Here is an 18,242-nt window from a genome sequence, read left to right on the forward strand (position 1 = left end):
AAGGATTGAACTGGAATCTTACCAGTCAATCATAGTATTTCCTTTTTTAAAAATAAATAAACTGTATATTTTTAGTCCAGTGGCCATGCATCTTTGGAAAGGAATGAACAAACTAAAAAACTAACAAGGCACATCGTGGACGTGGCAGGTATACAAGAGAAGAAAAAAATAGCATAAGTATAGAGTTTAATATACTGAAATAAGTAAATAGGTAAATAATGCATATTTATTTTTAAAAGGCCAACAAAAGAGCATTAACATGTAATTGTAAGATGTATTTTAATATAAATTGTATTTTAATATTTTGCTGGAAGCCACCCAGAGTGGCTGGGGAACCCCTGCCAGATGGGTGGGGTATAAATAATAAATTATTATTATTATTATTATTATTATTCATTGTAAGGAAAAAAATGAGTGGGGAGGGAAATAGACACATGAGGTAAATCATGGATGATGCAAACAAATAGGGGGGAATTCTAATTAAAGCTGCTTCCAGATGAATTCATACCTTGCAGGGAGACTACATTGAGATGGGACGATTATTAAGGTCCATCATAAAGGCCTACCAAATGGAAGCATAATTCTCAGGCTCTGCTGGCTCTTGGTAGCTTCACCACCCTCAGAAGCTCAGGGCGGTGGCTTGGGAGAAAACATTCCATGTTGTGGAATTCTCTTTCCGCGGAGGTGCATCTGGAACCTTTATCATATAGCTTCTGTCGTATGCTGAAGATGTATTTTTTTGATCTTCTCCCCTCCACCCCAGAAGAACTGTTTTTCATATTAAAGTTTAAGTTGTTGTAACCTGCCCTGTATAGCAAATGGTGAAAAATGAAATCAAATAATAGTTATAAAATATTGAATGTGATGGAAATAGGCCTGTGTAGATTGCAGAAGCGACTCAGAGGTCAGTGCAGTGCAAACACACTGGGAGGAACACTTGATTGGTACTGCCAGTGTGTTTGTATGGCACAGACCTCCCCACTCCCTTCTCCTCTTCCTGTCAGTAAGCAACAGCTGCCTACCTGCTGGAAAGCTGGCATAGATGCTGCACCCAACCCAGTGAGCCGCTTGTGATAGATTAAGAATGCCCTCCCCTAAAAAGTGATTATGAATTTGCTTGAAATGCAGCAAAATTTCATGGCGGGGTAACAAATCTAGTCTTGGTATGATTTGCTTTTAGGTTGCCTTGCTCACTGAAGATTTCAGAAGTCCATAGAGTGATATAGAGCATGTGCTTTTGCATTAATACAGAATAAATATTTAAAGTAGGTGCAAAGTCATGGTATTGAAAGCGCTACGAACAACACTACATTAGTTGCTTTTCCTTTGTGCTGGAGGCCAGTTCTAGCAAAATGCACTAGAGGGAGCTCATGTATGTGGTACTGGAACATATCTGGTCAACTGTTTTCTGTTGTGTTGCAAGCCTCTCCTCACACATTCACACATTATGCATTGGCAGAAGCCAGTGTCCCCATACATCTTATGATTCCATATGTATTGTGCTCCCTTGCACATTTATATAAAAATCTTATATCCTGTTAGCCAAACGTACTCGCCCCCAGTTACAATCATGCACAAATGGTTAACTGTGCACTTCAAAAGAGAAAAGACTGGCCTGTCAATTGAACCATAGTTAAGAAATGCATAAATAAACTTCCGGAAACCCCACATTTTAATCTGTATTTGATGGGGGATTATGCTGATTGGGACTGATGGGAATTGGAGTCCCACGACATCCATTGGGCATCACATTGGCTACCCCTAATGCAGCACAATGCCTCTGGCACCCATTATTCCTGACTTTAGGACTTGGTCAACTGCACAATAATATTCTCCTGGAATGTCTCGTTGAATAAGGCAGGTAATAAATCCACCATATAAATCTGTGCAGCAGAAAGGATGCAGGTACAGCTGGAGTTTGGAGTTTGGTATTGTTGTGTGTGTGTTTTTAAAACAATTTTTTTATTGATTTTTAAACAAATACAAATGCAATAACCATTAAGCATTTATCCAGCAGTACAGCTGATGGTGTTCGTTTTAGGAGTTTGATACGGTTGAGTTCTTGCCTGCCCAATAGCATCACAGGAAGTTAGACTCTAAAAATCAAAGTAGTTTTCAGCTGGCTGTCCCTAGGGAGCATATGTTTTTATGCCAGACAGAAGCTTTACTGCTGCTGCTGAAGAATCTAGCTGTGTGTAAGACTACAGAGAGAGAGAGAGAGAGAGAGAGAGAGAGAGAGAGAGAGAGAGAGAGAGAGAAGCAAATGGAAACACCTCCTCTGATCAGGGCACAGCTGAGAGCCAGGAAGGCGTGGATCATTCCCCCCCCCCCATTTCTATGAAACAGGTTGTTGCCTGTGGCACCTCATGCTGCAATAAATCAGTTTGTCTCTTTAGTGCCCCAGATTTCTCAGCATTGCTGCAACAGATGTATTGAATCGCTCCCACCTTGTGACATGCTGACAGTGAGGTTGCATTGGAGTGGAATTGCTGTCAGCAGCAGCTTTGGTTTCCTTTGATGTACGGATTCTCATCTGCAAGTTAAAAGAATCCACGGGTTCATTGATTTATTCTCATCCATGGTTCATAGGCAGATATTTGCATCAGCCACCAACCATTGCAATTTGCTTAGAAAGTGCCAGTGTGTATAAATACACCTATGCATATAAGATTGCCATACTATATTTAAAATTATACCATTTAAAACTGGGAGAGCATCCTCGTGGGCCTTATTTTAATATCAGTCACTAGAAATTATGCCGTCCTAGGCTTCTTTGATTTAGGCTCGCCCATGGGTTAAAGAAAAGCTCTGAAGATGGCCTGTCCTTGTCAGAGAACCTTTCAGCTTCTTTTGATCTGACAGAGATCAGGCTGTTTAGCCTGGAGCAATTCACTGTGATCTCAGTGTTTTTCGAAGTACTTCTATCCACCTACTGATTTTATTTAATTCTAGGCTATTACCAAGCTAGCGTACTTGTGTGCCCCTTCAGGTCACTTGATATAACGTGCATAGCCTTTATACTACGATGCTCAGAAATGACCATAATTAGAGCGGCCCTAGCGATTTCTGTCCAGCACGGTTTGCAGACATACACAGGCATTCCTAGATGTTGCTCAATCCTCAAATGAGTTTGCATCCTGTCCCTGTGTGAAGAAGGAGCAGATGTATTGCTGAAGAAGAGTGCAGAGCCTGGTAGACAGGAGTTCTATCAGCCTTCACCCCTGCCCAGACCTTGAACCTCAGGTCTCCTCAGGGGCAGGACCTTCTAGCAGATCTCACACTTAGCAGTGTGGAGGAGCCATCCAATTGGAACATCCCTGCCACAGCTTTGGAGGTCCCCATACCATTTGCCTGGAATCCTGACTGGATCTTAGACACACACCCCATCTTCCCTTGGAGCAGAGGTAGCAGCAAACCAGCCATGCAGCTTCACTGCTGCTGGTTTGAATAGCTGCAAGTCAGGATTTGACTAGGTCCTGAGAGAAAGGGGCAGGATGGGTCCTTGGTCTTAGTGGTTTCATTGCTGAAGCATTTGCTCTCCTTCAAGCTCTAGCCTTCCAGACCTTGGGGAAAGGGACTCCTACTCATGCAGAAGCTTCCTCTTCTCTTTTGTGATGAGAATGTTCCATGTATGCATAGGGATGTTCCATGTATCATTATCATTATTAATTTGTACCCCGCCCATCTGACTGGGTTGCCCCAGCCACTCTGGACAGCTTCCAGCATATATAAAAACATATTAAAACCTTAAACCTTAAAAAGCTTCACTATACAGGACTGCTTTCAGATATCTCCTAATATATATATAATTATTCATCTCCTTGACTTCTGATGGGAGGGCATTCCACAGGGTGGGCGCCACTACCGAAAATGCCCTCTGCTTGGTTCCCTGTAACCTCACTTCTCGCAGTGCGGGAACTGCCAGAAGGTCCTTGGTGCTGGATCTCATTGTCTGGGCTGAACGATGGGGGTGGAGATGCTCTTTCAGGTATACAGGGCCGAGGCCGTTTAGGGCTTTAAAGGTCAGCACCAACACTTTGAATTGTGCTCGGAAATGTACTGGGAGCCAATGTAGGTCTTTCAGGACCAGTGTTCTATGGTCCCGGCGGCCACTCCTAGTCACCAGTCTAGCTGGCGCATTCTGGATTAGTTGTAGTTTCCGAGTCACCTTCAAAGGTAGTCCCATGTAAGCGCGAATTGCAGTAGTCCAAGCTGGAGATAACCAGCGCATGTACTACTCTGGTGGGACAGTGCGCAGGTAGGTAGGGTCTCAGCCGGTGTACCAGGTGGAACTGGTAGACAGCTGCCCTGGACACAAGTATGCAGGAGGAGTTTCTCCTGTAGACGGAAAACTATATGAGAGAACGATAATACTGTGGGTGCTGTGTGAGAACATGCAGACACACATGCTGAGATTGCTGTGTAACTAAAAAAATTATATATATGGGAGTTTTAATCTAACAGCATCTCAAGGGACACAGGTTCCCTTTCCTTGAACTAGACAAATTGCTTTTTCAAGTCTTGTCTATAAATAGCTAGTCATTGATTTGGAAACAGTATACAGTACTTGCTTATAGTTTCATTCAAATGAAGGAGGACGTTGGGTCTTCCTGCTTTCTTTGCCTTAGTTCCACCTATTCTCCAGCAGCAGTATGAATCCTGCTGTCCTGAAAGAGGCTTTTGAATTGAATTCACTCTGTATATTGATGAAGAGCGTGAGAAGATCCTGCTGGATCAGGCCAATGGCCCAACTAGCCCGGCATCCCAGTGGCCAACCAGATGCTTATGGGAAACCTGAAAGCTGGACCTGAGCACAACAGCACTTCCCACTCCTGTGATCCCTAGCAACTGGATTTCAGAGACAAAATTGCTCTGACTGTGGACATAGAACCTAGCCATCGTACATACACCATCAAATTGAAAGAGACAATACAGTGTAGCTGTAAATTATTTCCTAATACCTTTTGGAATAATAATAATATGAAGACACAATACATTCCTTATCATTTGCTATTATTAAAGAACATATGCTGACTTTCTCAAATCAGTTAAGTACTTCAAAAAAATCTTTTTAGCTAAGGTTGGTTTACTCATTGAGCAAGCCAACACTGGTATAAACTTACAAGGCAATACATCTCTTGGTGTGAATTGTAAGCATATTTACATGGAAGCAAGGTCCACTGAAGTCAGTGGGAGACTTGCTTCACAAGTTAGGGGTGGCTAGCCTGTGACCCACAAGATGCCCTTGGATTTGGCTCCCATCATCCCTTACCATTGGCCATGCTGGCTGAAGTGATGGGAGCTGGAACTCAATGATGTATGAGCAACCACAGGTTCCCCATCCCTGATCTAGGTGATGTGGGTGAGATGACTGGGTCTGAAGCCTGACTCTCCCTAGGGCTTTATGAATGAAATTGGTTTCTGCCAGGAGCAGGGCCTTTTTAGTTGTGAACCCAGAGCTTTGGAACACTCCCCCTCAAGAGGTTATTTTCTTATCTTCTTTGATCATGTCTTCAGATATATGTAAAAACCTTTGGGTAAGATGCAGAAAGCAACTTCGTGTTTACCCAAAGAGGTCTCATATTCATATATATATATATATATATATACCCTGTTGGTTCACTGCCATCACCTCTACTTGGGACATTGAACTCCTGTCTCCTATTGCAAACTGCTGTTGAAACTCTCCAAAGGGAGGCTGGCTTAGGAGGGAAAATACCAAATTAAATGCATAGTTCTTTGGAGTCTGGCTGTTGATCCGACATAACAGTGGCCAATCAGTTTGCATGGAATGTAAATGATCAAAATAGTTTTGCTTTTCTGTCTTCTATTCCAAGCAGTGTTAACATATTTGCTTTTTCCCCTCCTCAGAGCTTTACAGACAGTTCAGTTGGGGTATGCAGATGTCTTGGATTACCTTGTTAGAAGCCAGAAGCTTGATCTCAGTGTTGCTGATGAAAAGAACAGAAATCTAATATTTTTAGCCACTATATATGATCAGTCAAAGATCTTGGATTATTTCCTTGAAATGGTCAGTCACTCAGAAGATTCACATTTACATTTATTTTTTAGGTTTTTGAAACTCTTATTATAAAGCAGGAGGTGTGGAAGATGTTACACCTGCAAACCTATGCACATTTACATGGGAGTAAGCCATGGGACACAGGTGGCGCTGTGGGTTAAAGCCTCAGCGCCTAGGACTTGCTGATCGAAAGGTCGGCTGTTCGAATCCCTGCTGCGGGGTGCGCTCCCGCTGCTCGGGCCCAGCGCCTGCCAACCTAGCAGTTCGAAAGCACCTCCAGGTGCAAGTAGATAAATAGGGACCGCTTACCAGCGGGAAGGTAAACAGCGTTTCTGTGTGCAGCTCTGGCTCACCAGAACAGCGATGTCACACTGGCCATGTGACCCGGAAGTGTCTCCGGACAGCGCTGGCCCCTGGCCTCTTAAGTGAGATGGGCGCACAACCCCAGAGTCTGTCAAGACTGGCCCGTACGGGCAGGGGTACCTTTACCTTTACCTTTAAGCCATATGGGACAGAATTACATTTACTTCTGAGTAAGCTTGTCTAGGATTGTGCTGTAAATTGCTATTTAGGTGTAACTTTGATTCCGATCTGCACTCTCATTCCTTTAGATTTTAAAAAAATCGGATTCATTTTTTATGATAACATGAATTTGCAAACATGTCACATTTACACTTTAGATGTTTTGCCATCTACCGGTACTTAAAGCAGGCGTGGGGAACATTTGGCCCTCCAGATGTTGCTGAGTGACATCTCCTAGCATCCCAGGCCACTGGCCATGTTTGCTGGGGCTGATGAAAGTTGTTCTTCAGCAACATCTGGAGGACCAAAGAATCCCCATATCCAACCTAAAATGTCTTTGGTACACATCTGAAACTACAATGTGTGAAGCAACCTTCAGCGGTGTGAGGCTGAGTTAAATGACTGCTTCTGAAAACTGCACAGCTGTTGATCCATTATCCCCCAAGGGTAATGTGCAGGCTTATGGAGTGGTGATTGTTCATATTCCACATGGTGTTGCAATTGTCTTTTTGCAGAAGCAAGCTGGTGTCAACTTTATTAGTTCAGGGAAAATTCTGCCTCCCAAACTCAGTAGCATCTCTATGAAATTGTTTTCCTTGGAAGCGTGAATTACAGGGAGATGAGCTCCTCAATAAGCTCAGAAGTCATTTACAGTGAATTCCTCGGCTTATCCACTCAGAAGTAAGTTCCACGGAGTTCAGTGGGACTTATTTCTAGGCAAGATTAGCACAGAACAGAAAAAGGCCAGTGTTGCAATCGGAATTCTTATAAAAGAGTTTATAAGACACCAGACTTACAATAGATGCCATAAGTATTGCGAGGCTCTGCAGAGGTACTGTTTCTTCTTAACACCCAAGAGGTCATCATCTTGATCAAGAGCCATCATTATCTTCATAAATGGTGGCGTTGGTGATGATGACAACAATTACTGAGGAGGTTATACAAGTTGAGCATGCTCAGTTGGCATGGAATGCTGACCCAGGGTGGGGGCAAGAGCAGGGTGGTGGAGTGACAGGGAGAATGAAAAATCCAAGCCACTCTGCCTCTGGGTCCTGCATCTCGCATTTGGGTCCCTCCTCCAGCTCACTCCATTTCAACACCAATTCTTTTCTGCAACTACGTTCATCTATCACAAAATTTAGATACAAAAGCTGTGCAAAGCTGAACATTTAAAGAAATTGAGAAGAATTCTGCTGGATCAGACTGAAGACCTAACTTCTTAGTCCAACATCTTACTTCCCACAGTGATCAGCAAGATACCTCCAGGAAACCAAAAAGCACAGGGAATGAAGGCAATAGCCCTCTCTTGCTACTCAGTGGTATATTGCCTCTGAACTTGGAGGTTCTATCCTAGAAAGCAGCAAAGGAGCAAACACCCCACCCCCCTCCATTACTGGATCTCTGTTGCTTCTTGGAGAAAATACATTTTTTCACATATAAAATGAGAACTGAATCAAAGTGGAAATTAAAGCAAGGCTGGGACTTCTCTCATGTACCCCAAGCCAGCATTAAGCAGGATTGATCTCTCAGCTGGTGCATGGAGAAGTCAACCCTCCTCCCCCTACCTCTACAGGTGGGCACCATCACCCACCCGTCAATCATCTGATGTAACTAAGGTGTCTGGTGATTGACAAGCGGGCCCACCGCCTGTCATAGTTGGCCCATGGAGGTTGCCAGTGGTGGTGGGAGATAGAGATGGGAAACCTTTTTGGCCTTCTGGGCCAGATCTTTGTTATATGGCAGTGGTTCCCCATTAGCTAAGTACTGTGTACCCCCTGTTTTTCAAAAGCCAAGCCATGGAAACCCTTCTTTTGAAATAATGGATATCTCTATGGTAGTTTTTGTTATGTGAATTGTGCCACAGACCCCCTGGGTGGGTTACTCCCAGGGGTCCTCAGGCCACCAATTGGGAGCCACTGTTATATGGCATTGGTTTTTCCATTTCATTTGATAAACCTGTCCTGTCATTGCAAAGGCAGACAAGGCTTCTCTTTCTAAACTCCTGATAGTCCAGAAAGCCATGTGCTCCACAGGGAAGGGAATGAACTTCCTTTTGTGGTGAGGTCACTTGGGTAAAGGGTAAAAAGGTTGCTGTTGTCTCCTAAGCAGGCATTGCTTCCCAGTGCCTGGATTAGCAGGAATTCTGCAACTCCCATGCTGATGCACAGTTCTATTTTAAACTGTCGTACCCTGAGTCATGACAGTCTGGAGTAGTATTGCTTCCCTTGCGTATTGCTGTCTTTCCACGATTTCAACAGGGATCTTTCCTATCTCGGGCTCTTTAGCTAGAGATTGCAGGAATTGAACCTGACACTTCATGAGTGGGAAGCTTCAGATCTGCCAGAGCTGTACCCCACTCTGCGCTCTGTTGATGCATTGCGATAGTGAAATGAAACCTCCAGGTTCAGAGGCAGTATAGTGCTAAGTAACAGTTCCTGAGGGGCAGCAAGAAATGTGTGCAATTGCCTTCATGCCTTTAGCATGGACTTCCCAGAAGGTACTGACTCTGCACTGTAGGAAATGAGACGCAGTACCAGTTGGACCTTTGGACTGATCCACAAGGGCTTGATTTATGTCACTGTAAGTCTTTTAAAATGCATGTCTTTATACGCACCAAATCCCCAAGCGTTTTGTAAAACTCCAAAACCGTCAATGAGATTTCTGATGCTGCTGTACTTAGTAGTTAAATTTATTTCAACATTGGTTCTAGCCTATCTGAAGAGAGGTGAGGTGGGAGGTTTTTTGGGGTGTGTGTGTGTATTTTTACATTAAGACCTAACCGAATAACAAAACTTATTTCTCCATGAGTTTTTGAGGTGGTTTAGAGATGGAAATTACTTTAGTTTTAAAATTTCAAGGCAAATGAGAATTAGAGATGAAAGTGACCTAGAAATCAAAAAATTTAAAGCATTGACAAAATGGGTCCAGCAACAAAATTTTGCAGCATGGAGTGTTTCTGTTTAGGGTTACAACCAACCATATTCTTTACTGGGAGAGCTCTTTTATTCCTTCCTTGGGTTTTGCCCAGTCCAGCATTCTAGGTCCATTGAGCATGCTCAGTCCTTATTGACCTGTTTTTAGGGTTCCCCCCTCAAAAAAAAAATTATATGTCTGGAAATCAGGGTTCTCAAAAGCCTGCTGATACTTCCTTTGGTGTGGATATGTGCAATTTTGGCTACATAAGGCTCTACATTCACAGAATGAGTTTGCTATTAGTATACAATGGTACCTTGGTTCTCAAACTTAATCTGTTCTGGAGGTCTATTCCAAAACCAAAGCATTCCAAAACCTAAGCCACACTTTCCCATAGAAAGTAATGCAAAATGGATTATTTCATTCCAGACTTTTAAAAACAACCCCTAAAACAGCATTTAACATTAATTTTACTATCTAACGAGATCATTGATCCATAAAATGAAAGCAATAAACAATGTACTGCAGTCACATAATCGATCCATCAGTAGCCGAACTGAGTCCCATACAGTCACAAAAACAAAACAAAAAGAGCTGCAAAAACAAAAATGCAAATTAAATAGCAAAAACAGACAGACCTCAGCGTAACACTCAAAACGTAAGTGTGGCACTCAAATCGGAAGCATAACACTCAAAACAGAGCATACTCAGCTTCTGAAAAAAGTTTGCAAACTGGAACACTTCTGGGTTTGCAGTGTTTGGGTTCCAAGCTCTTTGAGTACCAAGGTACCACTGTACAATATACTAGCAGTGTTGCTCAGGAATTCTAAAAAACCAAAAAATCAGTGCAATTTTGAAAGGTTCAGTTCGCCATCTTCATTCTAAATGGTGTCCAACTGTATCCAAACATAGGTGAAAACCTGCTCCTTGATCTCGTGAACCATCATGCAAAATACACTTACGATATCTTAAGAGAAGGCGTTCAAATGCATAACTTGCAACATTTCCCCCCAAATATATAGTAGATTATGTAGGAAAGTGCACAAAATGCCGGCTTTCTGATTTTATTCTAGCTGGCCCTTAGCTCTGCTTCGGTGGGTGAGCAGTATTTCCTGCTAATTTTCCAGGCTCTTCCTGTGCCCAACATAAACCAAGTAGCAGAAAATGGAAACACAGCACTTCATGCCGCAGTAAACACTGGAAAAATGCATCTCGTGTCTTCGCTCTTGCATTACCCCGGAATTAACGTGAACGTCCCAAATCCACAGTGCGATGGGGCTACTGCGTTACATCTTGCTATTGCTTACGGTAATGTTTCAAACCTTTTTTTAAAATAAGTTTTGATTTTAAGGTAGTTCTGTCATTTTACAAGTGCAAGGAGGTAACATAGGTGTTTTGCCCCTCTTTCTTACTGCCAAATTAGAGGAAACAGTGGAGATTGTGGTCAGATAGAAGCAGTCCAGTGTCGGGGGGAAATTGGGAGTTGGAGGAGGTTTTTACAACCCTTTCTCCCTATGCACGGGGTAGGGAAATCTCAGGATTGGGGACCAAGTCTCTTTGTCTGGGTGGAAAGCCTAGTTAGCGCTTCCCCAGCTTTGGGAAGGAGTTGGGAGGGCTCTAGGACCCCACCAGAGCCCTCACGCCCCCTTACCTGCCTTTGGGAAGGCGGGGTTGGGGTGGGTTTGGCTTTGCACAGGGTGTCATAGTACCCAACTCCACCACCCCCTCATCCCAGGCCACACCCCCTCCCTGGCCCTGCTTCATGCCCTGAGATTGCCTAGCTCAGGGGTCAGCAAACTTTTCCAGCAATCTTCTGCCCCACAAATAACCCAGAGATGCATTTTAAATAAAAGCACACATTCTACTCAGGTAAAAACGTGCTGATTCCTGGACCATCCGCAGGCCGGATTTAGAAGGCGATTGGGCCGGATCCAGCCCCCGGGCCTTAGTTTGCCTACCCATGGCCTAGCTGGAATGTGCTCCTGAACTCTGACAATGCATCTTGCATGTCTGGATGGAGGTTAAGAGAGAGGGTGTTGGTAGAAACTAGCCAACTGCACAAAGGTAAACTTTACATGTGTTGCTCCGCCTACTTTTGCATCTGGAACCACCCACCACTGGCATGTGGCCCTTGGAAGGTTGCCCAGAAGGGAATGTGGCCCTCATGTTGCAAAAGGTTCCTGCCCTGTGACATTTTCCTGATGAGAAAATCATTCCCACCCATTTGCTCCACCTACTTTTGCATCTGGCACCACCCACCACTGGCATGTGGCCCTTGGAAGGTTGCCCAGAAGGGAATGTGGCCCTCATGTTGCAAAAGGTTCCTGCCTTGTGACATTTTCCTGATGAGAAAATCATTCCCACCCATTTGATCCCTAAAGGAAAGCATATGCGTGCCATTATCCATAGGTCTTAATGGGGCAAATAACAGCTTTGGGCAGTGGTGCCATCCTGGCAGGGCTCTGGGCAAATGTCTAGGGCCCCACTGAATAAAATTGACAGGAAGATCCCCAATTGCAGCCGTGCCGGCTTACCACATTTTAAAAGTTAAGTTCTTGTTGTTAGCATCTGTCTGTCTCGAGAGACAATGGAGTGCACCTCTGGGGATGAGACTGCAATCCTATATACCTGTTTACCTGGGAGTGAGTCCCACTTGACTCAGTGGGCGTTTCTTTTCCGTAAGCATCGGATTGTGTTATAAGTGATGTAATACACATTAATACACAGTGACTGCATGCCTGGCATCAGGGTGTGTGTGGAGAGGTCAGTTTCATAAACCACAGTGCTAAATATGCTACAGAATAGGGACACTGGGAACTCTACTTCAGCACTGCCATCTTAGAGGAGCTCTCTTAGAAAAGTTTCTATCTGCTCCCAGTGCTGGGTTCCTTTATCATTCAGGTGTAGGGGAGGGAGAAGCAGACTACATTGACAGTATTAAGTAGATCTCAAAATACTTGTTGTCTGCCCTGTTTGACACAGAAAATTGTTATGCATGCCACATACTATACCATACATACCTGTCAGGTTGTGTTTTTGTTTTTTAAATCCAGAACATCTAGTCTTGTCCCTGCCCTGATCTTAAAGTCCCAACAGTTTCAAACCACAACAATATTTAAAGAGGGAAAAAATCACAAGTATTCTAAAACGTGCATTAATATTCCTAATGGTTGTGTTAGCATAGACATCATAATTAAGATGCTTCCTGTTTTCATGTTTTAAGTCTGAAAGGTAAATTTGAAATATTTCACTTGGTAAATTCTAATCCACACATCTGTTGCTAAGCTAGGTAGGAGGTTGTTAAGAAACTTTGCTAAACCAGATAGATAAAATCAAAAGTCATGGAAGACCTGGATTAAGTTCCTGAGATCTGAGCAATACAACAAATCATCAAGTTGAAAGCCCAGTGTTAATGGTTTATTTTCACAAACTATACAAGTTGATTTTATAGCTGGGGAGGGCTTAGTTGCAGAGCGTACACATTTGAAGCAGAATGTTCCAAGTCCGTTCTCTAGTCTCTCCAATTTAAAAATGAACACCAGGTAGCAGGTGATGGAGAAGACCGAGTAATAGTGGAGAACCTCAAAACATTGTGAGACTTCCAACTCCCATCAGACTCAGCCAGCAAACAGGGATAGTGGAAGTTACCAACACCTGAAGGGTCACTAGTTCCCCATCCCTGTCCTAAATTGTTGGAATTTGTTGGTAACCCTTTCTCTCCGGAGACAAGGGAGGCGTGCACCTTTGGGGGTGAAGTCAAACTATTGCAGAGCATGCTAGATATATAAAACTGTGTGAGGTAGCTTTGGGTGGTTGTAGAAAATATATTCTATGCCAAAACACATTTACCTCATTCTTTCTCTCTTTTAAAATCTATTTAGGGCACCTGGGAATTTGCTATTTGCTGCTGAATGCCACCGCTGATGTAGAAAGTCCCATGGGAGGGTTGACACCTTTGCAACTTGCCGAGATGTTTGGGAATGAAACTATAATCGCCCTTATCAAAATGCACGTAAAGAAATTTAAACTTGAAAATAAAATGTTTGCCTGATCATCTTGTTGAACAACATCCTGTAGAATTTTTGAAAATATACCACCTATTTTAATTTTTCTATTAAAGCTTTTCCCCTGCACAAACTTGGGAGGTGAGTGTGTTTTCTTTGTTAGAAGTCTGGCATTCTTTACCAATGGTGCTCCTTCAGTTATGTTCAATTCTGTTTTGAATGCTTTATTTTATTTATCTCAATCTGAGGCTGCTTCCTGGTTTTCTTATATTTCTGGGTTCTCAGCTGTGACAGAAGGGACAAACTGCTGGTGGGAGAACAGTACAGTCATACCTCGGGTTAAATATGCTTCGAGTTGAGCGCATTCGAGTTGCGCTCCTTGGAAACCCAGAAGTAACAGAGTGTAGATTATAACATGACTTCACGCGGATGCGCAGAAGCAGCGAAAAGCGACACGCACACGCGCAGACATGCCGTCACTAGTTACGTTTACCTCTAGATGTGAATGGGGCTCCGGAACAGATCCCGTTCATATCTAGAGGTACCACTGTATGTTGCTTTGAGGGCAAGAGCAAATTGATTCGTGGAGAACCTGAGAACAGGGAAGGGAGAAAGTGGTCATATGACAGCTAGTCCTGCCCTGCCTGGAGCAATTAAATGAGAACATAAGAAGAGTTTGCTGGATCAGGCCAATGACCCATCTAGTCTAGCTTCCTGTTCTGACAGTGGCCAACCAGATGCCTGTGCAAGGTCTGCAAGCAGGACCTGAGTGCAAGAGCATGTTTGCCTTCTGCAGTTTCCAGCAAATGTTCTTCAGAAGCATGGTTGGAGGCAGAGCAATAGCCATCATGGCACGAGTTCTAGTATCATGAGACCACGGGGGCAGATTTTCTCCATCCACTTTCTCCATGCTCTTAACTAAAAAGTCCCAAATGCTTCAACCTTTCCTCATAGGAGACCTGGACCCACCATGAACCCAGGTGGAAGAGTAGGAAAGAGGTGAGATTTGTGGGGAGGGCAAAGTACCTGGAATGTTGGGGGGGAGAGAGATGCTAGGATAGTTGGGGTGGAAAAGAGAAGATGGGAGGAGACGTTCCCAGTATTTATCAAATTTAATGGACATTTAGATAGTTTTGGGATATTCAGATACCAGACTCCTTTTGCAGTGGGATTGAGGGGCTGAATACAGTTGTACCTTGGAAGTTGAATGGAATCCGTTCCGGAAGTCCTTTTGACTTCCAAACCGTTTGGAAACCAGGGAATGGCTTCTGTTTGGCTGCAGGAAGCTCCTGCAGCCAATCGGAAGCTGCATCTGACATCCAGGTTCCAAAGAACATTTGCAAACTGGAAGACTCATTTCCAAGTTTGCGGCATTTGGGAGCCAAAAAGTTCGACTCACAAGGCATTTGAGATCCAAGGTATGTCAGAATGAGCCCCAGAATAAAACAGCTTTCCTTCAAGATGCAGTTGACATAAGCTGAGTAACATTTACAGGAATAGAGAGGCCGTGATATCACATTATGCCGATAATGTACTAATATTGTCTTATGAAACTCCAGTTATTAACCCCAACAGCTGATGAGTCAGCCATTAAAGAATCATGCAATGGGCTTAAGAGCCAAGGGAAGTAAAAGACTGCTTGTCTCCTGTCTCCAGCTTCTTGAACCACTTGCTGTTATGTTGCATGATAACTATGTAAAATCCTGTGCATAGTTATCTGGAAGTAAGCTTCATTGAGCTCAGCAGTACTTACTTCTGACTCCACAGTTCAGTCTGTGAAACAGGTTCAGCTTTAGCAAAATATTTTCAGCCAGCCAAAGTACAGCTTTTAGCTTTTAGCTTTTAGCTAGAAACACAGACATCCTTGACCATTTAAACTGCTGGCATGAAGTAGGAACCCCATTCATGAAAAGTTAAGATGTATCCAACCTTTGCTTTATTGTTTAACTCATTCTCTGCCTTCCTCTGTGCTAATCTGTCACAAACAAACTGGAATGGTTATAATCACCTCATTCACTTGCCAGAGAAAGAAGGATCTGTCAATTCCCCTGGTGACTTAATTGCAGATGACTTAATTGCTCCTGCTCTGGAAAAAAGTATTTGAGCTGCATTCCTCTGCAATCCCTCTGTACTGCACCACAGAAGCTGATTACTAATCACTGCAGCCCTGATTTGTAGCCTTCTTGACTACAAAGATGGTTCATAGCATATCAATCTTTCATTTGAAATCACAAGGTGGTATACAGTGAAATAAAATATTAAAATTACAATTAAAAAATAATCAGCAGCCAATAGGTTAGTGATTAATGATCTGGCTAATAGTGTATTCTTGTTTCAATTTTGCAAAGAGAACCAGTGTGCTGTAATAGATTGTTGGACTGTGACCTGAGTAACCAGGGTTCAAATCCCCACTCAGCCTCGAAGTTCACTGGGTGACCTCGGGCCAGTCACCGTCCCTCAGCCTCTATCCTACCTCACAGGGTTGTTGTGAGGATAAAATGGGTAGGGAGAACCACGTACTGTACACCACCTTGATCTCTTTGGAGGAAAATATGGCATATAAATGTAATAAACTTAATCATAACAAAAGCAATAAACATCACTGAGAAATATGCTAGCATAAATTTCTCAGTGATGTTTGCAGAATACCAGGTACAAAATGAGATGGACAACCTAGTTTTTAAATCTTGGTTGGGACTCTTGTCTTCTTAGGGTAACAGCCATGGAGCAGTCAGAAATCCACATGCTAAATATATCAGATTCTGGGCTGCATAGTGAATTGTTTTCCTACATTGACGATGGTGTAAATCCTAGTCTGGCCACAAAGGGAATTTAAAGTGCCAAATCCATCTCAGTTCCAGCACCATAAACCACAGTGGGATTTCATCAGGTATTTATTTGACTCCTGTATACTTGCATCTTCCTCGGAAAAATTCCTCTATTTAGTGGTTTTTTCCACTCCAAAATTCCTTCTTTGCCTTCTGAAATGCTGGGCTGATTTTCTCCTCCTTATGCAAAATTAACGGAAAATATAGACTGCGTCCCATTTTCTTAATTAAAATACAGATTTTAAAAATGGTAACCAATCCTTGCTTCTACACAAGTCTTTGTTGTGCAGTTATTCTATGCTGCGAATTAATGTTTCATTATTCTCTCTATGAATGCTTAATGATCTTTCAAGATTATTTTAAATGTTTTCCTGGAAGCTCAGCCATTACAAAGCAGCTGTTCAATAACATATATATTTTATGCTTATATGTTTATATTTTAATATTCATTTGGAAAATCCACCCTAAAAAGTTGTGTTTACTCTTTATAACAATGTAGGAAGGAAGGCTTGTTAAATTGTCAATAACCTTCCTCCAACTGTGAGACATCTGGCTAATTAATTAAATTTAGTTCTTTTATGGTGTTATGAGTTTGACTGACTCAGTTAGCAGTAATGAGACGATTTGCTGGGGTTTTGCCTGACAAACTTGATGGGTGATTTGGGGACAAGAGAAAGGGGCTTCAGTGATTCTTAATGTTGCCTGGATTGCAATGTCTATCCAGGCTATGGGTTTTGACACACCTGAAAGAGTTTGGGGTGGGGGGGTGCAGAACAGAAAGTTAGAAACAAGTTTGGATTTGGGAAAAGACAGCTATATAAAATGTGTAGCTCAAGTCAGCTAGCCTCGGAGCAGATTGGTTTGTTGCTTTGTAGAATCGGAAGCAGCCTCATTCTACCTAATGGTAAGGCCGGTCCTACCTGTAGGATCCATAAAGGAAAAGCTGGATTTGTGATGGTTTGGCTTGCCAAGTGTAACAGCCTCTCAGGTTACTTCCAGAAGTTTGGTGTTATGTAGTGAAGTTCTCACCCTGGGCCAGCAGGGGGATAATGTAGATAGTTATGCAAATAAGGGATCAAAAGTGACGTTCAGTGACGGGATAGTTTTAGGAAATTGTTACAGTTATGTTGTACTGGAGCTCTATATAAGCAGGCTGAATCCTTCAGTTTAGTTCTGTTCTGGCCTGTGAATAAACAAGAGCTGTTTGAAGAATCGCTGTGTCGTCTGATATGTTCACCCACAACTTAACAATTACCTTATATCACAAACTGGTCATTCAGCTCTGATTTTTCTTTGTGCACATCTGGTAGGTTAGCACCTACACATTTGCATTTTTCAGTCATAATACTCACTGGTGTGCAGCCACTTGCCAACCATACCAGTGGTTGGAGCTCACTCAACCCCAAGTCCTTTCCTGTCCCTTCCCTCAAGTACTCCCGCATACCTCAACTACTTTTTTCATCATCATCATCATCATCATCATCATCATTAGAGCCTGATGATGCACTGTGACTGCAGTCTCGCAGCCAGGTAACCCCCCACATTTACTCTGTGGAGATTCTGAGTATCTGATATGATCCAGTATGAACGTGGCTTGTAGCCATCAGCGGATATAAGTTTATTTGTGTCACAGGAGCGTGCAATTCAATAATCACACAATTCAAAATTGGAGTTAACTTATTATTAGCCAAAGCACAATCTCTACAGTCTTGGTTGAGTGTCAGGCCTAAAGAGCAGAGCAGCTCATTCCTGGTGGACTTATTCTATGAAAATCAGTTGCTGAGGCTGAAAGTCCCTGCTTCCTCACAGCCGTCTAAGTCCCCTCCTGCTCAAGGTTTTTTTCCAAGTAATCAGAGACTGCACCTGCATGCAGCCAACCTCTCCTTCGCCCTTTGCATGCCTCTTCTGGTTCTGGGAGACAAGTGGGGAGGGGAGGACTCTTCACCAGCCTGA

The 18,242-nt window shown here is 43.1% G+C and overlaps 1 protein-coding gene across 3 annotated transcripts in view; it reads left to right on the plus strand.

Annotated features, from left to right (window-relative positions):
- LOC309357190 (small integral membrane protein 10-like protein 3) overlaps nucleotides 1-13,594 on the plus strand; it is a 28,988-nt gene extending 15,394 nt beyond the window's left edge. For 2 of the 3 annotated variants that reach the window (XM_081889242.1, XM_081889241.1), the window contains exons 4-6: nucleotides 5,872-6,031; nucleotides 10,585-10,765; nucleotides 13,339-13,594. Coding sequence is in view for 2 of the 3 variants with exons in the window: in XM_081889241.1 (XP_081745367.1) it covers nucleotides 5,872-6,031; nucleotides 10,585-10,765; nucleotides 13,339-13,508 (511 nt within the window). In the remaining variant the exon portion in view is untranslated. Of the gene's footprint in view, nucleotides 1-5,871; nucleotides 6,032-10,530; nucleotides 10,766-13,338 lie in introns of all 3 variants that reach the window. The other variant, XM_081889240.1, reaches the window with a different exon arrangement.
- The last annotated feature ends 4,648 nt before the right edge of the window (nucleotides 13,595-18,242 follow it).

The sequence above is a fragment of the Podarcis melisellensis genome, assembly GCF_964234715.1.
Source record: "Podarcis melisellensis genome assembly, chromosome: 14".
In the NCBI taxonomy this organism is placed as follows: Eukaryota; Metazoa; Chordata; class Lepidosauria; order Squamata; family Lacertidae; genus Podarcis; species Podarcis melisellensis.